A 19,096-nucleotide genomic window follows, 5' to 3' on the forward strand; every position below is an offset into this window, starting at 1 on the left:
AAGCAATTGCTGAAAAGAAACCAATATATAACCTAATTGGGTTGATTCAAATGTTTTGTTCAAATGCAGTTCTCATTTGTTTTTTGTTGAACATTTGCAAAAATACGTAGAACTGTGTGGTACACAGTCGTGGATATAATATTGAAAAACTAGATCTTGAATAGTTTTGCCATCAGCTACAAATTGAAGTAGCATACTATTACCCTTTTCCCTTTTAGCTTTATTTTACTTTTAATATATGTCTATTTTATAAAATACATCATTGTATTTGTACATAAATCATTCATATAGTTTATTTATTCTAGCTAATTGCATTTAGCATGCATAATTAAGCTGATTTTTAATTATGTTTACATTATGACCGACTTGACAAACAGCGTCTCAATCTGTTGTGGTGTAAGGAGGACACCCTCTGCTCATTAAAGGTATTGCACATTTTTTTCATGGGGATAGCAACGGCATTTTAAATCGTTTGCAATACGTTTGCACCTTTCTTCTTTTTTTTGTTCTCTGCCATGTATTTCGTTTTGTATAGTTCTTTTTGATGAAAGGGCATCGGTATTCCAATTTTAGATAGGACAGGTTGTGTTTTTTTTCTACCTGTTCACTGAATCATTTTGACATGTTTTTTTTTAAACCTTATATTTGGCGTGAGCTCATTAGTGATTATTTGAGCTAATACGCTATGCGTATAGTTGATTTATAAAACTGCAATGATGGAGGTAAATTTCAATGTAATTTTAAGTTATGTTATTTACATTTACGAGACTTTAAAAAAATAATTTTCGTTTAGATTATCTTCGAAAACAAAATAATAAAGTTTGAAATATTTGTAGTCTTTATTGTGAATAAACTAACGCATTTATTCTGCCCTTGTTCCTTTATTGTATTTAACAGATAACGAACATGATTTAATCCTTGTTGAAAAAAGACTGAAGAGACTTGAGTGTAGTTTATTCTTTTTTAATGAAATATCAAGTCGGAATTTTTTGAAAGACTTTGAACATAAACAAAATTTTATTTTCAGGATATATCTTTGTACAACAATGAACAAAAATATTTTAAGTAGTAAGTAATGTGTATTTGTATAGCCCTTATTCACAAAGAGTCTCAAAAGGCTGCACAGACCACAGATTATTGCAAACCACAGATGATTATTACACCATCCCCTGATCTAAAACCTACATGAGGGCAAGGAAAAATTCAAAAAAAACCCAACATGAGGAAAATGAAGAAACCTTGAGAAGGGACTGCAGATGAGGTAATCCCCCTTCCTGGATGACCAGGCTGCAACGGATGTTGCAATGACAAATAACACACAGATATTGTCAACATTAAATATAGGTCATTCAGAGGCAATAATATATGTGTTTCAAGCCTAGATTTAAACAGTCCGTAATTGGTTTATGTCATGGCATCACGAAGATGCTGATATACTATTGGCTAAGTGTCCACCCACAGTGCCTCCTTTTCTTCCCTTTGTTTAGTGCAATATAAAACTTTAGTCTGTTTTAGTTTGGGGTCATAAGACTTGCAGATACATAATAACCACAGGAAGGAAGCTTCCAATTATCAAGAATTACAAAGACTGTTTTACTGAAGCAATCAGAAAGCAAAATGTGTTAAACCCGTCATATCAATAAAAAAGTTCAAGTTTAAATCTTACAAATGTTCAATGTTGAGCTTGGAGCCTGCTGTTCTGTGTATTGTCTGCCATGTGCTTTTATACTTTTTCCTGATGTCTGAAAGCCAGGCCCTAAAATGGCTTCAGCAAAACACAAGGGTCAAAAATAGAGTACAATATGTCTACTACCCTGGTCATATCCCTCGGGAGGGGTGACCGACAGCAAGACAAACACATACAAAAACAAAGAAGAAAAAGTAGCAAAAAATACACACAAAATTTTAGGACCATGGCCAACCCAAATGCCCAAGCACACAAACTGGTTAGGCACCTCGGCACCCAAGTTGGTCATGCTTTCGTCCCTCCAGATGAAACGGGACACAAGAAAGCGGCCATGACACAACACACTCTTCTGTTCAACAGCAGGGCCCGACAGCTTTCACTGGTTTACCCCTGCCGCATCATACAGGTGCCCTGCCCATCCGTTAGAACACGTCTAAACATCCCACTATCCTTTTACAACACCTCTCCACTCATTCCTATCACCAACAAGAGTTTTCATCTAAGCCCTTCAGGTCACTGGTTACCAGTTCAGACTGTACTCCGGCTGTAGAATCAGGCACCCCGTGGTCCCGGAGACTCAATGGATGCAAGTGTCTGCTCCTAACTCAAACTAAGGTGCAGCTCATCCTCTTAGTTTATTTTTTTATTTTTTTTATTCCGCATTTGAAAATACCCTTCATTTATTCACTTCTTCCTACAAAGGTCTTAGCAAATAATCACTTTAGTATGTCTCATACATAATCGTAAGTTGATCCCATGTAATAGGCTATGTTTAAAATGTTCCGTACTCATTGTAATAGTTGGCAAAAGCTCGTGTAATAGTTCATGTTTTTTTGTGCGAGCAAGCTCTCAGGTAACAGAGGCCCTGAATATGAAATGAGATGGTAATGAGATGGGGGAGCGGCGAGGGAAGGGAAGGAAAGCTTATCACTACAGGGCCAAATTCCGACAGTGAATTGCGCGGTTGTAACAAAAGTAACAGAGCGTCCATTCAGCCTGCACTAATCCAGATGGGAAAGTCAAACAGCAGAAAGTCCACGGCACAAACTCATTTCATCACTTTATTAATTTAGATATTGCCTCTCCGGTCCTGTTGGGAAGGATGTGGGGAAGGGGGTTAGAGGCATCTGAAATGACCAACAACGACGAGGCGTTCGGCTCCACATAACTCCCCCACTTGGTCTCCTCATGTTATCTGGTTAATTCATCCCGCCAATCTTGGCTGTCTTTACCCACTAAATTTCCCTTTGACACGCATGCCTTGCTTCGCATAATCCTCACTCCAGGGCAGAATTAAAAATAGGAGGGGTGGGGGGTGCAGGATGAAATTGGACAGGTGGCTGGAGAATCCTTGAAATACGGTTCAATGCCAGACCTTGGAATGATTGGAGCAGATTTGAACTGGGGGGCTGATAGAAGTTTTTCTTCCTTGTTATTTTTGGGATCAAGGGGTGAGAAAAGGGTGACAGGTGGAAAATCAACCAGCCACTTTAAACTCCCTTTAGAGTCAGGTCTAAATTGTACTGCCAGAATGACTTCAGGGAGAAACTGTGGCAAGGGAGATGAAAATGTCAAAGTGTCATTTTTCAGCAGTCTGATTTAAAAAGTTTTTCCACAGTGAAAGTTTGGAAATTACGAGAGGCGACACGTTTCATTTCCTGCGTGTGACTATTAATAAAATGATTGGGAGGGCTTCCTGTACCATAGCCGCTAAGCTGTCTTTGAAAAAGTTATTTTTAAGGCCTGAACGTCAGTTATGTTTTATCCATCAGCATGTTGCTATATTTGTACATGTGTAGTGCGTGTGTGCCTCTAACATGCAATGTTAAAATCAATGTAGGGTGCATGTTTTAAGGAAGGGTTTTCACTACTCAGTCCAAAAATATTGCCGACCTCAATCGGATTACTTCTTTTAGGGAAGCACGTTCAGGTGTTGATTGAAATATTAACATTAGTTGGTCAATGCAGCGTGTGTTTTGTGATTTGAGAGTGATCATACAAAAGCACGCTAAAGTGGAAGGCTGAGTGCTTAGCTGTTAACACTTGGTCATCAATCTGACTCTAAAATAGAAGTGGCCACATTTTCCAATTCACCAGCTTTTTAAAGATTTCAATACACTTTGTTTTAAGTTGATTAAAGTTACGTTGGTTGTATTGACATTTTAATCTTATTTACTTTCAAAGGTTTCACGGAGCTATTCAAGTTTTCATCTACCTTTATACGAGTTGCTGTTACGCCTAATTTTAGTTCCTGCACGGTGTGTTTATGGTTCAAGTGAAATATTAGTCATGTTGGTTGTGCTGAAATGCTAATTATCTACTGTAAAACGTTTCAGGGAGCTATTTACGTTTTTATGTACCTTATACAAGTTCCTGCTAAGCCTAATTTTATTCTCTGTCCTGTTAGTTTTTGCTTGAAGTGAGAGATTGGTCATGTATGTTTTTTGGTATTCTTATTTATTTACTGTGAATGGTTTCATAAATCTATTTAGGGTTTATTTGAGTTTCGAACAAATATTGTTGTTTCTTTTTGCGTTATTGAACATTTCTTATGCCACTTTTTAAGCCAAGTCAAGTCAAGTCATTTTTATTTGTATAGCCCTTAATCACAAATAGTCTCAAAGGGCTTCACAAGTTATTACATATAAGAAGTTTAGGTTATTCGTATGCTAAATTAGTTTGGAAATACACAATGCCTGGAGATAAAAAGAAAAAGCCTTGGACAGTTCCAGGGAATGGAGATGGATATCTTCGGTTTGAAGACAGACAAATTGGATATAAGAGAGCCACATGTACTGCATGTTTTGGAGGTTTCTCTTCTCCAGCTTAGGTGATGCAGATTTTCAGTTTATTAGCAAGCTGTGTGGGAGCTTGACAATTATCCAAGTTATTTGAATTATCTGTATTGGAGCAAAGAAACTCTAAAAACATGCCAGACATGCGGCTCTCGAGGACCGGGTTCGGCCATCCCTGAAGAGGGTCTCAGCTAAGTGTTCGTTTGCAAACTCTTAAAATTGCACAAGCCAATAAATATGAATAGTTCACCACTTTCATAGGTTAGTGGACAGTATTCCCTTGTTTTTCACAGGGATTGAAAACATTTTTGAAAAAGTGCCAGGGAGCCACTAGGGAGTGCAAAAGAGCTGCAAGCGGCTCTGGAGCAAGCTTAGCGAGTTCGAAGTCCAACTGTCTTTTGACAGTAAGAATGTTTTGATTACATGATGGCTTTGCGAGAAACTTGAAATTGAATAATTGTGCATAAATAATGCAGATTTGTCAAGCTGTTTTACTACGTGTATAAACTCAGACTGCAACATCATTGACCCAAAGGCGAAATCAGGCAGAAAAGGGGTGGGGCGACTGTTAGCCAGTCAGAATGCAGAACACAATGCACAATGAAAATCTACAAAGCTTTTGCACCAAATGAATATCAGCCCCAAATATCAGTTATCGGCCTCTTCTTGATATTAATAATCGGTGCCAGTATTGGCCCTGAAAATCCCATCGAGGTCGAACACTATTCTGTATACATGCCGAGCCATGTGACTGATCTTAAGCTGACCTATCCCTTGCACACATGACAAAGTGATAGAGAGGAGACCAAGTATTGATAGATAGATAGATAGATAGATAGATAGATACTTTAATCATCCCCGCAGGGAAAATTCACATTTTTTCTTGCTACTACTACATAAAAAAAAATCATTATATGTGCCAAAACTAGTTGCTAACTAAGGAGGGCTACAAAGATATTCTTCGGGCTGACATTAATCAGACTGATTCTAGCAATAATGTATACATTTTTTTTTCATGTCGTAGGAGCAATACTTAGTCTCCTCTCTATCACCTTGTCATGTGTCCAGGGGATGGGAAAGCTTAAGATCAGTCGCATGGTTCAGCTGTGTACTCAGCCTGCAAACAAGTGTCTTAATCGCGGCAGAATGTATTACTTTATTTTCCTAGACATATATATATTTTTAAAATGTAAGAAATGGTCATGAATGAGTTCATTTTCGTTCCTGTTTAGGCCAGCAGCCTAAAATCCGGTGCGGCCTATACAAAACAAAGTTGCGTTTCTTCCTTAAATTTCCACATGCGCCTATTAATCTTGTGCACTCTGTAGTCCAGAATGTACGGTATGTCCTTTCAATATACACTAAAAGTACATTACAGTATGTGTAATTTAACCGTTTCAGGCTAGTAATGTTGATCCCAGTTCCTGACTTTATAAGATAATGTATCAAAACCGGCAGCTTTTGTTTTTTCAGCATTTTTGCACACCACATGCACCGTTTACATGCTGTATAATGTGAAATTACTCATGCTGATATTGAGCGAGTACAATTGCTCCCTCCATCATAAATTAGGCTGACAATTGTGCAAAACTTGGATGTAAAGTGTGGAAAATTCTGGCCTAGTTCAGGAATAGGACCGGGACCACTGTCCCCCCCGGTGTTTGGTGGATGATCTACAGTGTGTTGGCAGCATTTGGGGGCAGGCTGTGCTGCTTGGAACGCCACTATTGACTAGGCTCCACCGGCTGAGAACGGCCAATTCACAGCACCAGTGAGCTAAGACCGATTAGGTCTCCTGAGTTACAAAATTGCCGTGCTCTTCTCTTTCATCAACCTTAAAAAGAGGATTTCTCATTCCCCAGGCAAATGCTTTTTTTTTTCCATCTGCAAAAGTTTTCATACTGAAAAACTCTTGTGGGTACAGTAGGACTACTGTACTGATTTCCGGTCACATTACTAAAAAAATCAAACCTTCATTTTACTGTAAATGTAATGATGTTTAACATATTATTTTGAAACGTTAAATATATATACAACACAAAGGATATAATTTTAAGGTCAGTCATATAAAAATAATTCAGTTAATTCAGTGTTTATTAACCTTTTTGGGCCAAGGCACACTTTTTTTTTTTAAATCAAATAATCTTAAGGCACACAATTTGTAATTAATACATGAAATTTAATTCCCAGCACGAGTGTCATTTATTTTTTTATGTTTAAATTGTTTAGGTTTAAATTATTATGATGTCAAAATTGACAGTATAATTTTTTTTCTCTTTCTTTTGTTGTCACATTTACTCTGCAGGTAATACAGGTTATTAATTTTGGTTGATCACTCTCCTTTTTTAATATATTTTGTAACCAGTTGTTGAAGGTTTATTACTTTTTAATCTTGTTTTTCTAGAAAATCAACAAATTAATACTTAAGATTAACAAAACTTATCTGCAAGTGGAAAACAAACCATTTTTACCTGTTTTAAGTTTTTTTTAAATAATTAAAGTCTAAAAACTCTCGTGCAAGATGTTTAGTTTACTTTGTTTGATTTGTTTTAGCATTTTCCCAGTGCAATCTTTAACGACTTCATCAAACTGAATAAGTTATTAAACATATCCCTCTGTACTCGAGCAGATAATTAGTGTATGAAAGCAGAAAGTAATCTGCTGCCATATACTGATATGACTGAACGTTAGTTACCCGACTGAAAACTGTAAGAAAGCAAAGATACTGACCAATGACATGCCTCTTTGTAAAGATAGAAATGGGACATTTCCTTCGGCACACTACCCTGTCCCCAGTACACTGGTTAAAAAACACTGCTGAAATTATGAATTTTTTTTGGGGGTGCCTCTAATAATTGTTTTCAAACTTAAAAAATTATTTTTGTATGTGATTGTTTATCCACCTTATTAAAAAGCAGGATTTAAATCGTAGGCAATTAAGAAATATTTTAAAATTTATTTAATTTCAATACTTCACACTTTTTCCAATACCTTTTTGTCCTGATCATTTCCCCAGTTTCTTTTAAAAAGCAGCATATTAAATGTTAAGTGTACGCAATTTATCAACACTTTTATTTGAATGCAATTCCCGGCCGAGTAGTATGCCAAAAATCTAGCTCTGCAAATGTTTCGTTTAAATGTGGCTTTTATTTAAATTTTCGGCACAACACAGACAAGCTTTCAAGTGTGCGTATTCAAAAATATTGTGGTAGCAAAACTAAATTTGGTTGTGGTGTATTTAAGCATTGAATACAAAGTAAAACCTACTAATAAAAACCTGTCTGAGTTCGTTTTTCGGCTTCCTTCACTTCCAAACCTTCGATTCAATTATCTTAAATTCTCTCGCGGCTGCTCGGCTTCCATTTTCTTCCGCTGCAGATGAAAACACGGACAGCATTCAAAGGAGGAAAAGTGAGCGTTTGGATTTGGATTGAACTCTGTTCCGCCTGCGGTAAATTGCTTAATACGCTACAAATACGCTACGGCATCAGCATCCATGAGCACTTCCGCTAACAATCCTATTCCATGCAAGCGGGATTTGATGGCACTCAAACAAGAGACGCTTAAAAGTCACTTGAAACACTTTCTGTTGCAAGTCTGAACAATTTCACAAAAGCATCGTATTTAACCCAAAAAAGTCGTAAGTCTTAGGTGTGACTCGACCAAGGCCCGAACATGTGACAACCCAGTCTCGGGCCGGGCGTCCAACCCTAAGGCCACAGAGATGCTCTGCATGTGAGACATGGCACGCTGCATGATAGGGGGCACCACACAATTTAAAGAAAAGTCTTTCATTTGCGCCTTATGGTCTTGAAAAGACAGAAAATTGATTTGATAATAAAAAATAGCTGACTAATTGAACTGTTGGTCCTAAAAATGCTTAAAAAGTAAGAATTTAGAAAACTAAACGGACTAAACATCAAGTGACCGATAATGGTAAAATTGGTTTTGTGACACAAAACGAAAAGAATACTGAGGAAGTCGTCTCGGGTTCGAAATGTATACATTTTTTTAAATGGTTGTATTATATTGAATCTGAGAATTTTGTTTTAATCGTACAAAGTCATTCAGAGAAAATATACGTGACCTTTTGATTATGCTTTGACATAAAAATATTGGCAGCCCATAATCATTTTTTACATTGGAAAATTTAAATAGCATACCGTTTAATAAAGCAACACTCATGCCAGAAATGTACTGCAGTTTGTAAAGGGACTGCGTGTATTATATGACCCCATTGATGGAATTGTATTGTGTAGTACAGGGGTGTCTAACATACGGCCAGCGGGCCGGAAGCGGCCCCAAAGGAAGTTCGATTAGGCCCGCAGGATATTTTAAAAGTGGAAAAAATGCACAAACGGCATGGAATTCACATTTTAATGAGATGACATACACGGATTGTCCACTAGGGGGCAGAGCGGTGCTGTTTTGATCAATGCAGTGTGATGCAAATTTGAAAGGCAGATTTGCCTCGTAGGTCTGGACAAATTTTATCAGTATCAACTACCGAGGTACCCCAAATTCACAGCCCTGGATGCTAACATTTTGTGCGTGTTTGGGGCAACCTACCTTTGTGAACAAATCTTCTCAGTAATGAATATCAATAAAACAAAAATGCGTTCAAAGCTCACAAACACACACTTAAATGACATTCTAAAGTGTCAGCTAGTCAGGACATGTCACCTGGTATTGATTTCTACAGGCGTTAAAGATGCTAAATATCAGGGACAAAAACAATTCCAGAATGAAGTCAGGTCAAGTCATGTTTATTTGTAAAGCCCTTAATAACAAAGAGTCTCAAAGGGTTGCACAGCAATATTGCGAAGACGGAAAAAAGCTGTTCGAGTAATATTCTTAACGTGTGTTTGAAAGGACAGATTGGGGTCAAATATGACACCTAAATTTTTGACTGAGTCACTCTGGGTGATATTACATTTGTCAATGTTCAGAACAGTTTTTGAGAACAAGTTATGGCATTTGGATGGACCAATAACCAACATTTCAGTCTTTTCAGAGTTAAGTTAGGTGACATCCATTCTTTTATCTCAGTGAGGCAGGCCTCTAAATTTCCAGTTTAGTGTGGCAGATTTTTCTATCGGAAGATATAATAATAATAATAATAATTTCCTTTGTATTGTCATTCTTTGTAAGAACGAAATGTCGATACACCTGACCCGTTGTAGCGAGCCGATGCAGCCGCAGCCAACAGAGGGCGCCGCCATTTTACCAATGTTATAAGTCTTAGGTATGACTCGGCCGAGGCGCGAACCAGCGATAGTTGAGTGTCATCTGCGTAGCAATGGAAACTGATATTTTACTTGGGAATAATATCACCTAATGGAAGCATGTAAATGCTGAAAAGAAGGGGGCCAAGTACTGAACCGTGCGGAACACCACAGGTAGCATTAAGTGAAGAGTACAGCTTTGTAAACACGAATCCTTACTGTATTGATTTAAAAAATGGGCAATTTAATGTTAGTCAGCAGCTTCACTACATAAAAGTAAGGTGGAATTCTGCTGTTCATGCAACTCCATATATTTTCAATATGTATTGTATTATTTATTGTATGTTTTAAATCAATATTGTTTATTTAATGGAGACATTTTTTTTACCACTAGTAGGCGCTAAAATTACAAATGTTGAATACGTGCTACCATGATTAAAATACTTTCTTGAAAATGTATTTATTTTATGTCCTTCAAAGTACGATTCATTGTCAGATACACCAAGGTTTTTTTTTTCTCATTGTGCTTTTTTTGCAATTGTTTATATATTTAAGAATCGCTTAATTGTTTTCCCTATTCTTTGACATCTGTCTCTGGTACAATGAATACGTATATCATTGGTGGTCTATTAGTTAGGATTTGGCGCTCTGACCACCTTGACCCGGGTTTGATTCCCATTGCATACAATATTTTGCGATTGTGGTCAGAGATACTTTTCGACCAAAACCGTAAAACAGTAATACCTCCTGTGTAACTGCACCCAAACTTTGAGTTATTTTTTATGTTAAAAAAATTGGTGTTATGCACAAGTAAATATGGTAATACACACATCCCCTTTAACTCTACCAGTGAACTGCCTTCCCCAGAAGGTAAGAAAAAGAATACAATTTTGATTAAGAAAATTAAAATGAAAAGAAAAGGGTTTTGTTTTTTTTGCGTGTTTCCTGCATCCATTTTGGGATTTTGTCTTTGCTGTGTATGCAGGTATGGTAAGCTGCTGCCGTCCCTTCAAGCCAAGCAGTTTTCAGCAGCTTGCGGGCTGAGCCGCTTGCTGATTATCCTGGGAGCCATTCAACCAACTATCAAAGAAAATGTCTCTGAGGAGATCATCCAGAGGCAGGTCAGGCTAATGCTCACTCCTCCACACACACTACAAGACAAGCCACAGAAGAGCATTCCCCACGGGGCGCCGTATTGATTATTCAAACCCGGCAAGAAAAGGCTGAAAATAGATTACAAGGTGTTTTGGAAAGCAATTTGAAAACTAGCGCAGCAAATGTGGGAATAAACGTGACACACATTCAGTGTTTCCCATACTATAGGAAAATTCTGGCGAGCCGACAGGGTGTAATTGGTCCCGGCGGAATCTCATAAACTTGTGCGATTAAAAAAAACATCATGGTATTTTTGAAATATAAATGCAAGGTTAATCAAAATAACTTAGGTTTCTCATTACATAAATGAGTGCAAACGCCATGGTGTGTATATGTGATTGCACTTGCAAAGATGAAAAAGTCAATATGTTTTATTTACATTTTGTTGTGTCGTGTGTTTTTTAGGGATTCCTTGTCGCTTGAGTTTAAAGTTGCTTAATACAAAAAGGTAAACGTTTTAATCAGCTAAAAGTTTTATGTTTAGTGTAAATATAAAAGCTTTTATAATTTATTAGAATTAAGGATTTTTTTAGATTATTTATTCATTTTGTGCATAATGTTACATTCCATCCATCCATTTTCTGCACCACTTATTCTCAGTAGGGTCGCGGGGGTGCTGGAACCCATCCCAGTTGTCTTCAGGCAGTGGGCAGGGGACACCCTGAACTGGTTTCCAGCCAGTTGCAGGGCACACAAAGACAGACAACCATCAACACGCTCGTTTATACCTGGGAAAAATTTGGACCCGCCAATTAACCTGCCGTGCGTGTTTTTGAAATGTGGAAGGAAACCATAGTGCCGAAAGGAAACACACTCAGACACGGGGAGAACATGCAAACTCTGCATAGGGAAGCAGGTAGCTGTATTTGAACCCTGGACCTCCACACTGTGGGGATGACGCGCTAACCACTTAGCTGATGTGCTGCCCTACTGTTACATTATCATTGATACTATAACAATAGAAGGGACCACCCAAAAAAATCTGTTTGTTCGTTTATTGTTTTTTGTTTTACTTTTTAGTTGTTGGCATTCATTATCGCCCTTTATAAGTTGTTTAGTGAAATATGTTTCGTAATGATAGTTAATATATTGATTAAAGCAACAAAAACAATTTGAGGAACTGAAAAAGTCTTCCCTTTAGTAAGCCGTGCCAAAAGATCTAGTTCTTTAACAAAGAGCCGTATTCCCATCACTAGTTAGAGTGGTTTATTCACGCACAAAGACTTGTGTCTTGCCTTAAAAATAAAGCAGCCTTAGACTAAATTACTAGTCACGAGTCAAGGTTTTTTTGTTGTCTAAATTTGAAAAAGCGGTAGATTGTCTTAAGAAGATGTAGGCGTTTTTAAGGGGCGGAAGCCGTAGTCTCGGCAGGTATGCGTATCTCATAAGTTGCTCATTACAATTACCTCCTGTAAACCAACGAAGAAGAACCGGCATCCCGTAGTAGCAGCGATCACAAAAGCAACAGTACTGATATCAAATACTGTAATTTACAAAATCATCAATATGCGTCTTACATTTAATTGAATTTAAAACTTGTATCAATGATTTGGTCGGTTTACTCGCTGATGCAATACCTCAGAAAAGTACAGCATTGGCATGTAAACAACACTAGTTAATTTTATTACCCTACTTACGAACGAAGTTCCGGACAATCGTTAGTAAGTTTAATTTGTTTATAAGTTGCTTCAGTGCCTTATTTTGTGTGAATGTCTCAGGTTTAGATAAGAATGTTTAAGGCTTGTATAAGTAACCTGTATTGTTTCGTACTGAAAAATAAACGTTTAATAAAATAAAATGCTCTTTAAAGATAAATCAAGTTAAGATTAACTTACTTTTGGAAGATAGGCTTCAAGAGTTATCCGACTTCCTCCTCCGTGGTAGAAAGTGGGCGAAAAAAAAGCGATCCAACTATTTTCTCAACCGCATCAAGCTTTCTTATTCCACTTTCATTTCAAAAGAAATGGCTTGCATCTTTGCACTTTACACCAACCATATTAAATGGATGCACGAGATATTAAACAATAAAAATGTCAAATACAGAATCTTTATTTATAACCTCAATGCCTCAACGAAATTTTCTATTTATTTTGCAACTTATTTGATTAATTTAAAAAAAAAAAGTGTGACTTTTCATGGTAAACACACTATTGTCCGAACGGTAGTTGATGTACTGACGCTGCCCTACTTACAAACGAGGACGATCTTTCGTCACTTGAATTTCGTAAGTTGCTTCAGTGCTATATTTTGTATGGTGAAGGTTTATATAGGTAGGTTTAAGGCTTGTATAAGTAACCTGAATTGTTTTGGACTAATAATAAACATTTTATAAAACAGTATGCTCTATAAAGATGATTAAAGTTGAGTTTAACTTACTTTTGGAAGATGCGCTTCAAGAGTTAGGCGACTTCCTCCTCCATGGTAAAAAGTGGCCGAAAAAAAAGCGTTCCAACAATTTTCTCAACCGCATCAAGCTTTCTTATTCCACTTTCATTTCAAATGAAACAGCTCGCCTCTTTACACTTTACACCAACCATATCGAATGGATGCACAAGATATTAAACAATAAAAACGTCAAAGTTCTTAGCGCCCTGGAGATACAGTATTGAATGTTTACACACGAACTAGGAAGTAGACGCCGGATTTCTTCTTCGGGATGGCTTCTGGGTGAGCTCTCGCAGCGCCACACGGCAAAAAAATAAGCACTACAGCACTGTCCTCTACTCAGAAAAAGATGCACACGATACGAAATCTAACTTACAGAAATGTCTGGATTTTTCAACATCCTGAAAAAAACGTTTTTCGTAAGTGAAATGGTCGTAAGTAGGGGAGTGTCTGTATATATAAATATGAAAACTATTACATTTACAAAAAGATTTGGTTAAACATGTCTTCCTTCAATTTTAGGCATACCACACAATAACAGTGACATCGTTTTTTAGTCGGATGGATATCGGTCTGAAAAATCATGCATCCCTCATGGTTTTCTTTCTGATAATTTCTCGCATCGACTCAGCCTCGAGTACAGTTGGACCGGCTTTCAATTAACAAGCGAGACGTTTATGCAATTCGAGCACAACGCTCCATGTTTGCCGTTTTCTTCCGTTGCCTTTCTGGTGCAACCACGTGCGCTTGTAGGTTAATCTGAGCAAGACTCGTCCTCTTTTCGTGTTCTTTCTGCCAGCCGCCCACCTCCAGTTTGATGGCAGAGGCGATGCGGGACCCGTTTCAGCTTTTCAAGTATTACAGTTGTTGCCAAGGAGATAAGCACATCATTGTGCTTGATTTTTTTCCCCCCACAACCAAGAAACAGGTCTTGTAGACAAGCTGCTCAAGATTGTGACGTGCACACACCGGAGGCTCGTCGAACTTAGTGAAGCGCGAAGTTGAAATCTCGAGGCCGCGTCCCGTTCCCGCTGTCGAACCGAACCGTAACACAGTGTTTGCCAATGCGTTATCATCACCAAATCAGCTCTGGAACTTCTACTTTGCCGTCATTTCCGGACTATAAGCTGCAAATGTTTGTGTGCATTTTTTCTTATGGTTGCCAGTGGCGCTTGAGCAGTAAAAGTAAAAGTGAGACAGGAGTTGTCAAGGAAGAAGTCACAAACACCAATCAAACCTATAGAAGAATAAGTTTAATTGCGGTTCCCACTGATCCTTGAAAAGACTTAAAAGGCGTTGAATTTATTATTCTTAAAAACATGGGCTTGATTCGCAATAAAATGTCTTGAATCTTATTTCCGAAAGTATTAAAAATGTCAACACATTCTTACGATTTATAATTGTCTTTGGACAGAAAAACTATAAAGAGAATAATCAACATAGCCCAGAAGATCATTGGCTATTCTCAGCACACCCTGACCAACGAAAGGAAGAGATTAATATCAGCAAAATAACATTAGACAACTCAATTGACAAATAAAAGTGTGACTTTTTCAAGGAAACACAAAATAGTCTGGGTGACCCCAAACTTCTGACTGATAGTGTATGTTTAAGCCTTTAAGTTAAAAACAATTAAGCTAGCCAAACAAAAAGGAAACAGCTGCTGCATGATGCTTTGCATTGATGAATCGATGGTGAATTGCTGGAAATGGTTGCGGAAGAACTGGAGCAATATATCCACCATCTATTTTCTGCAGCGGTTATCGCGGGGGTGCTGGAGCCCATCCCAGCTATCTTGGGGCAGTGGGCAGGGGACATCCTGAACTGGTTGCCAGCCAGAGACGGACAACTCATTCGCTCATTCTCACCTAGGGACAATTTGGACTGGCCAATTAACCTGACATGCATGTTTTTGTAATGTGGGAGGAAACCGCAGTGCCCGGAGGAAACCCACGTAAGATCGGAGAGAACATGCAAACTCCGCACAGGGCTACAGTAGCTAAAATTGAACCCTGGACTTACACACTATGGGGCTGCGTGCTAACCACAAAGTCTAAGTCAAAACAAATCTTTCAGGGATAACAAAAGCGGGTTGTCTAAACTGGAACACATTTCTACTGGTATGCCTAAGTTTTTGCCCTGTTAGCATTCAGCTACCATGCATGAAAATCTCTCACTTTTAGGAGAAATCCACCGTTTTGGGGGACTGACGTGCATTGTTTCGATCTGAGGAGAAAATGATTTCAGATGGGGAGAGAAGTTTTGTGAGATTTCCCAGAGTGTATCGGGCGTCCGGCGGTGGTGCGTTTGAATCAAATTCTGTAGTTTGCGCGGCCAGAAGTACCGTATTTTTTTGTGTGTAATGCACTCCAGGGCTTTTTCCATCTATAATTCTGAAAATCGTTTGGATTAAAACAAATTATTCTTTCCTGCAATCAGTAAACAAATTTGCCTCTAGGTGTTGCATGTGCTCCACCATAAAATGTTTTCTAAAGGATACTAGAATTTCCTACGCTGATAAAGAAAATTAAATTACATTATTACTTTGAGTTTTTTGAGTTCCGATATGAATTACTAATCCCAAGAAAATGGATTCAATGAACCACGCCGATTGAAATAACACACACCAATTTACTAACACAGAAAATAACACAGAGACGTTTCCCGCTATAATGCTCATCGGTTTGGGAAGATTTAAAAGTTTAGTATATTAAAGGTTGCGATTGCTCTGTATTGTTTTTTGGAGATCTGTGAACATTTTTGTTTCCGATGTTTTTTAGGGCTAGTGTGTTCCACGATTAGCTTTTTCCACATAAAAAACATCGTTTATTCTGTTAATATCAATTGAGATATTGATGTGTCGTGTGTTTTTCGCAGATTCCAGGTTGCTTGACTTGAAAGTTGCTTATTGTGAAAAAGTTTTAATGAGTTAAAAGTTCACTGTGGAGTGAAAAAAAAATCAATGTTTGTTACAATCGGGTAATCATCTTGTGCATGTTGCATTACTTTTGGTAATATACTTAAAGGGAGTCCTAAAAACCTTGATTTTTCTGCCTTTTTTTTCCTTATTTCCCATTCTTTTTTCTTGTTTTCCTCTTTTGTCTCTTTTTTCCCTGTTGTTTTCTGATTTTCCCCCACGTTTTCCTTCTTCTTTTTTTCCCTTTGTTTCTTTTTTTCATTATGCTTTTCTTTTTTTCTTCTTTTGTTTTTTTTAACTTTTTTGTTATGTTTTTTTTTGGCTGTGTTTTCTCTTTTTTTAAAAAATGACTTCTTATATACTGTTACATAATAATTGGTAATGCATAGATTAAAACGGCATGGCATCTGGGTGGTTAGCGCGCAGCCCCACGGTGTAGAGATTCAGGGTTCAACTCCAGCTACCACAACCTCCCTGTGTGGAGTTTGCATGTTCTCCCTGTGCCTTGTGTGGGTTTTCTCTGGACATTTCGGTTTCCTCCCACATTCCAAAAACTTTGCATGTCAGGTCAATCGGCTGGTCCAAAATTTACCTTTGGTCTATTTCTGTGTGCCCTGCAACTGGCTGGCAACCAGTTCAGGGTGTCGTCTGCCCACTGCCCGAAGCTAGCTGGGATTAGCTCCAGCACCCCCGCGACCCTACTGAGGATAAGCGGTGCAGATAATGGACAGATGGATTAAAGCAACAAAAACTCTCCAAAGGGTCTTCTGAGAGCCGAAAGAGCCAGCTCCTCTTAGTAAGCGGAGCTTATAGAGCCGGCTCTCTAAAAAGAGCCAGAATTCCCATCACTAGTTTACTTGGGTTTCTCTGTGCCTTTTACCCGTGTGTGTTTGTTATTTAAACTTTGAACATTTCTGTGTACGATTTTTCCGTGTAAATAGGCACATGTGGCTGATAGTCAGGTTCAGGTTAGCCATTGTATGTACAACATGCCTTTAAAAAAATGTATTGGGCTTGGCTTATAGTCAGGTGCGTTTTATAGTTAGGAAATTACGGTAAACATGTTCAGCCATCTTCTTTTTACTGAATTTTTACATTTCTGATTCTGTCTTCCTCAGAAATACCTTTTAAGCAATCCTACCCATCAAAGTAGTGCTGTGGATGAACATTACTTTCTAAATGAAAGTGCAGCACAAGTAAGGTAAACTAACTAAGATGATTTTGAAAAAATAAAAAATAATGATGCATTTAAAAAAAAACACCTTTTCTTAAAGGGACATCACACGATACAAGCCCCTCTCGAGCAGGACCTCAGTAAGCGTGATCACTGGGGATTCCTTTGATCATCAAATTCCAGATCACCTAAATCAAGTGAGTTTATTAACCTTTGAACAATCCTGTAAAAATCGCCGAATATCCCAATCCAAGATATACCCAAATAATTGAATGCTGCTCTTGACACCGTTTGAAGAGTTGTTCCAAACCGAAATAATCACTACAAGTCATCTTATTTGGAACATCAGAAATAGAAGGTTTTTATTCTCACCTAAATTTCCTTCTTTTGCAATCACATGCCTGCAGAAGAGAGTAACATAGGCATCTTAGCTAGGAAGCTGCTGGGACCATAGCTTGAAGCTTTACCAGGTACCTTGCCCAATTTGATCACAATTTGAAAAAAGTAACATTGTATTTTGCTCATTTTTCTAAAGGTATGTCAAGGCGTTCCATGAAGTGGCCATTTGGAAACCAAAACTTTACAGCTCAAAAACGTCTGCAATCGTGTATTTTTCTTGGCCAGTTTTTATACATTGTGAAAGAGTTGTAAATGTTTGACTTCTCTTTCAAGAACTCAATCACTGAATGGGCACATTAGCGTGTGTTAATCGCGTGTAATAAAGGATCCCAAGTTGCATTAAGCACGTTTATCTTCGTGTCTGATTTGAATACACATTGGAAATACACATACATATAGGTCGGCAATTTCAGGTTGGCTAACCAATGTGTCAATCATCATTTGACTCGGTCACTACTGGCTGATGATAATTAGAGCCAAAGTTAGCCCTAATAGGCTATCGTAAGCTAATGATTGTGAAAGAAAGCTTGCAATTGATTAAGAGTGGTTTGAACATGGCCAGAGGCCATATTGGAAATTATTTTGCAAGTTTGTTTACTTCTAAAAAGGAACTATGAGGCGAAAAAAAGGATTACAAGAAGGATCTTCAAACAAAATACTTTTAGGCACATTTTTTGGGTCATTACTACCATGTTTTGGAGTAAATATTTTACAGGGTTGGATTCACTGAACGTTCGTGAATGTAACCAAACCATATTTGCGGGGAATCCTATCATGTCTGCACTTTTAAAAATAAATGTGTCAAAAGAGTGCTTTGACTAAAAACTGCATTTCCCATAATGGCTGTCATGTACGATATCCGCCAAGTGATAGCACTGCGCTGCTAAACGCCAGTCTTTCATATCGATGCCATTGAGTGAAATTGAGAAATAAATGATCCTAAAAATGTTGGGAAAATGTATTATTTTCTTATACGGTAAGAGCTCTACATTCAAGAATAACTTGTTCCCAAATCGTGCTCTTATCTGGAAATGCTTGTATTTCGAGCAAACTTTCCCGATACAAAATAACTATTTAATTGGTTCCTGGCCTCCCAAAAACATCCAAGTTAATCTTAATTAGCTATAAAATACATCCTCCTGGTCATTAAAATCACATTCAAATGATAATTGAACATCAAAATACAATAATAACATAAATAAGATAATGACTTTAAAGCCTGACCTCTAGAGGTATCGCTGTATTGTTTTTGAAACATGACGTACGTGTAGTGACATTATTTTCCATACAACTGTAATGTTTTTGACTTGAATATTTCATAAATGAAGTAGAGACATCTATTTTAATGAATCAATCCCA

At 37.7% G+C, this 19,096-nt stretch overlaps 1 protein-coding gene across 3 annotated transcripts in view; it reads left to right on the forward strand.

The window, feature by feature from the left end:
* The window catches only part of LOC148371793 (uncharacterized), a 41,955-nt gene that overhangs the window by 19,326 nt on the left and 3,533 nt on the right, over positions 1-19,096 (forward strand). For 2 of the 3 annotated variants that reach the window (XM_088326405.1, XM_088326404.1), the window contains exons 8-10: positions 10,693-10,828; positions 17,283-17,365; positions 17,439-17,535. In XM_088326405.1, the coding sequence (XP_088182531.1) occupies positions 10,693-10,828; positions 17,283-17,365; positions 17,439-17,535 (316 nt within the window). Of the gene's footprint in view, positions 1-10,692; positions 10,829-17,282; positions 17,366-17,438; positions 17,536-17,873; positions 18,046-19,096 lie in introns of those variants that run through there. The other variant, XM_088326406.1, reaches the window with a different exon arrangement.

The sequence above is a fragment of the Urocampus carinirostris genome, chromosome 2 (assembly GCF_059441175.1).
Source record: "Urocampus carinirostris isolate Australia breed hairy pipefish chromosome 2, RoL_Ucar_1.0, whole genome shotgun sequence".
Lineage (NCBI taxonomy): Eukaryota > Metazoa > Chordata > Actinopteri > Syngnathiformes > Syngnathidae > Urocampus > Urocampus carinirostris.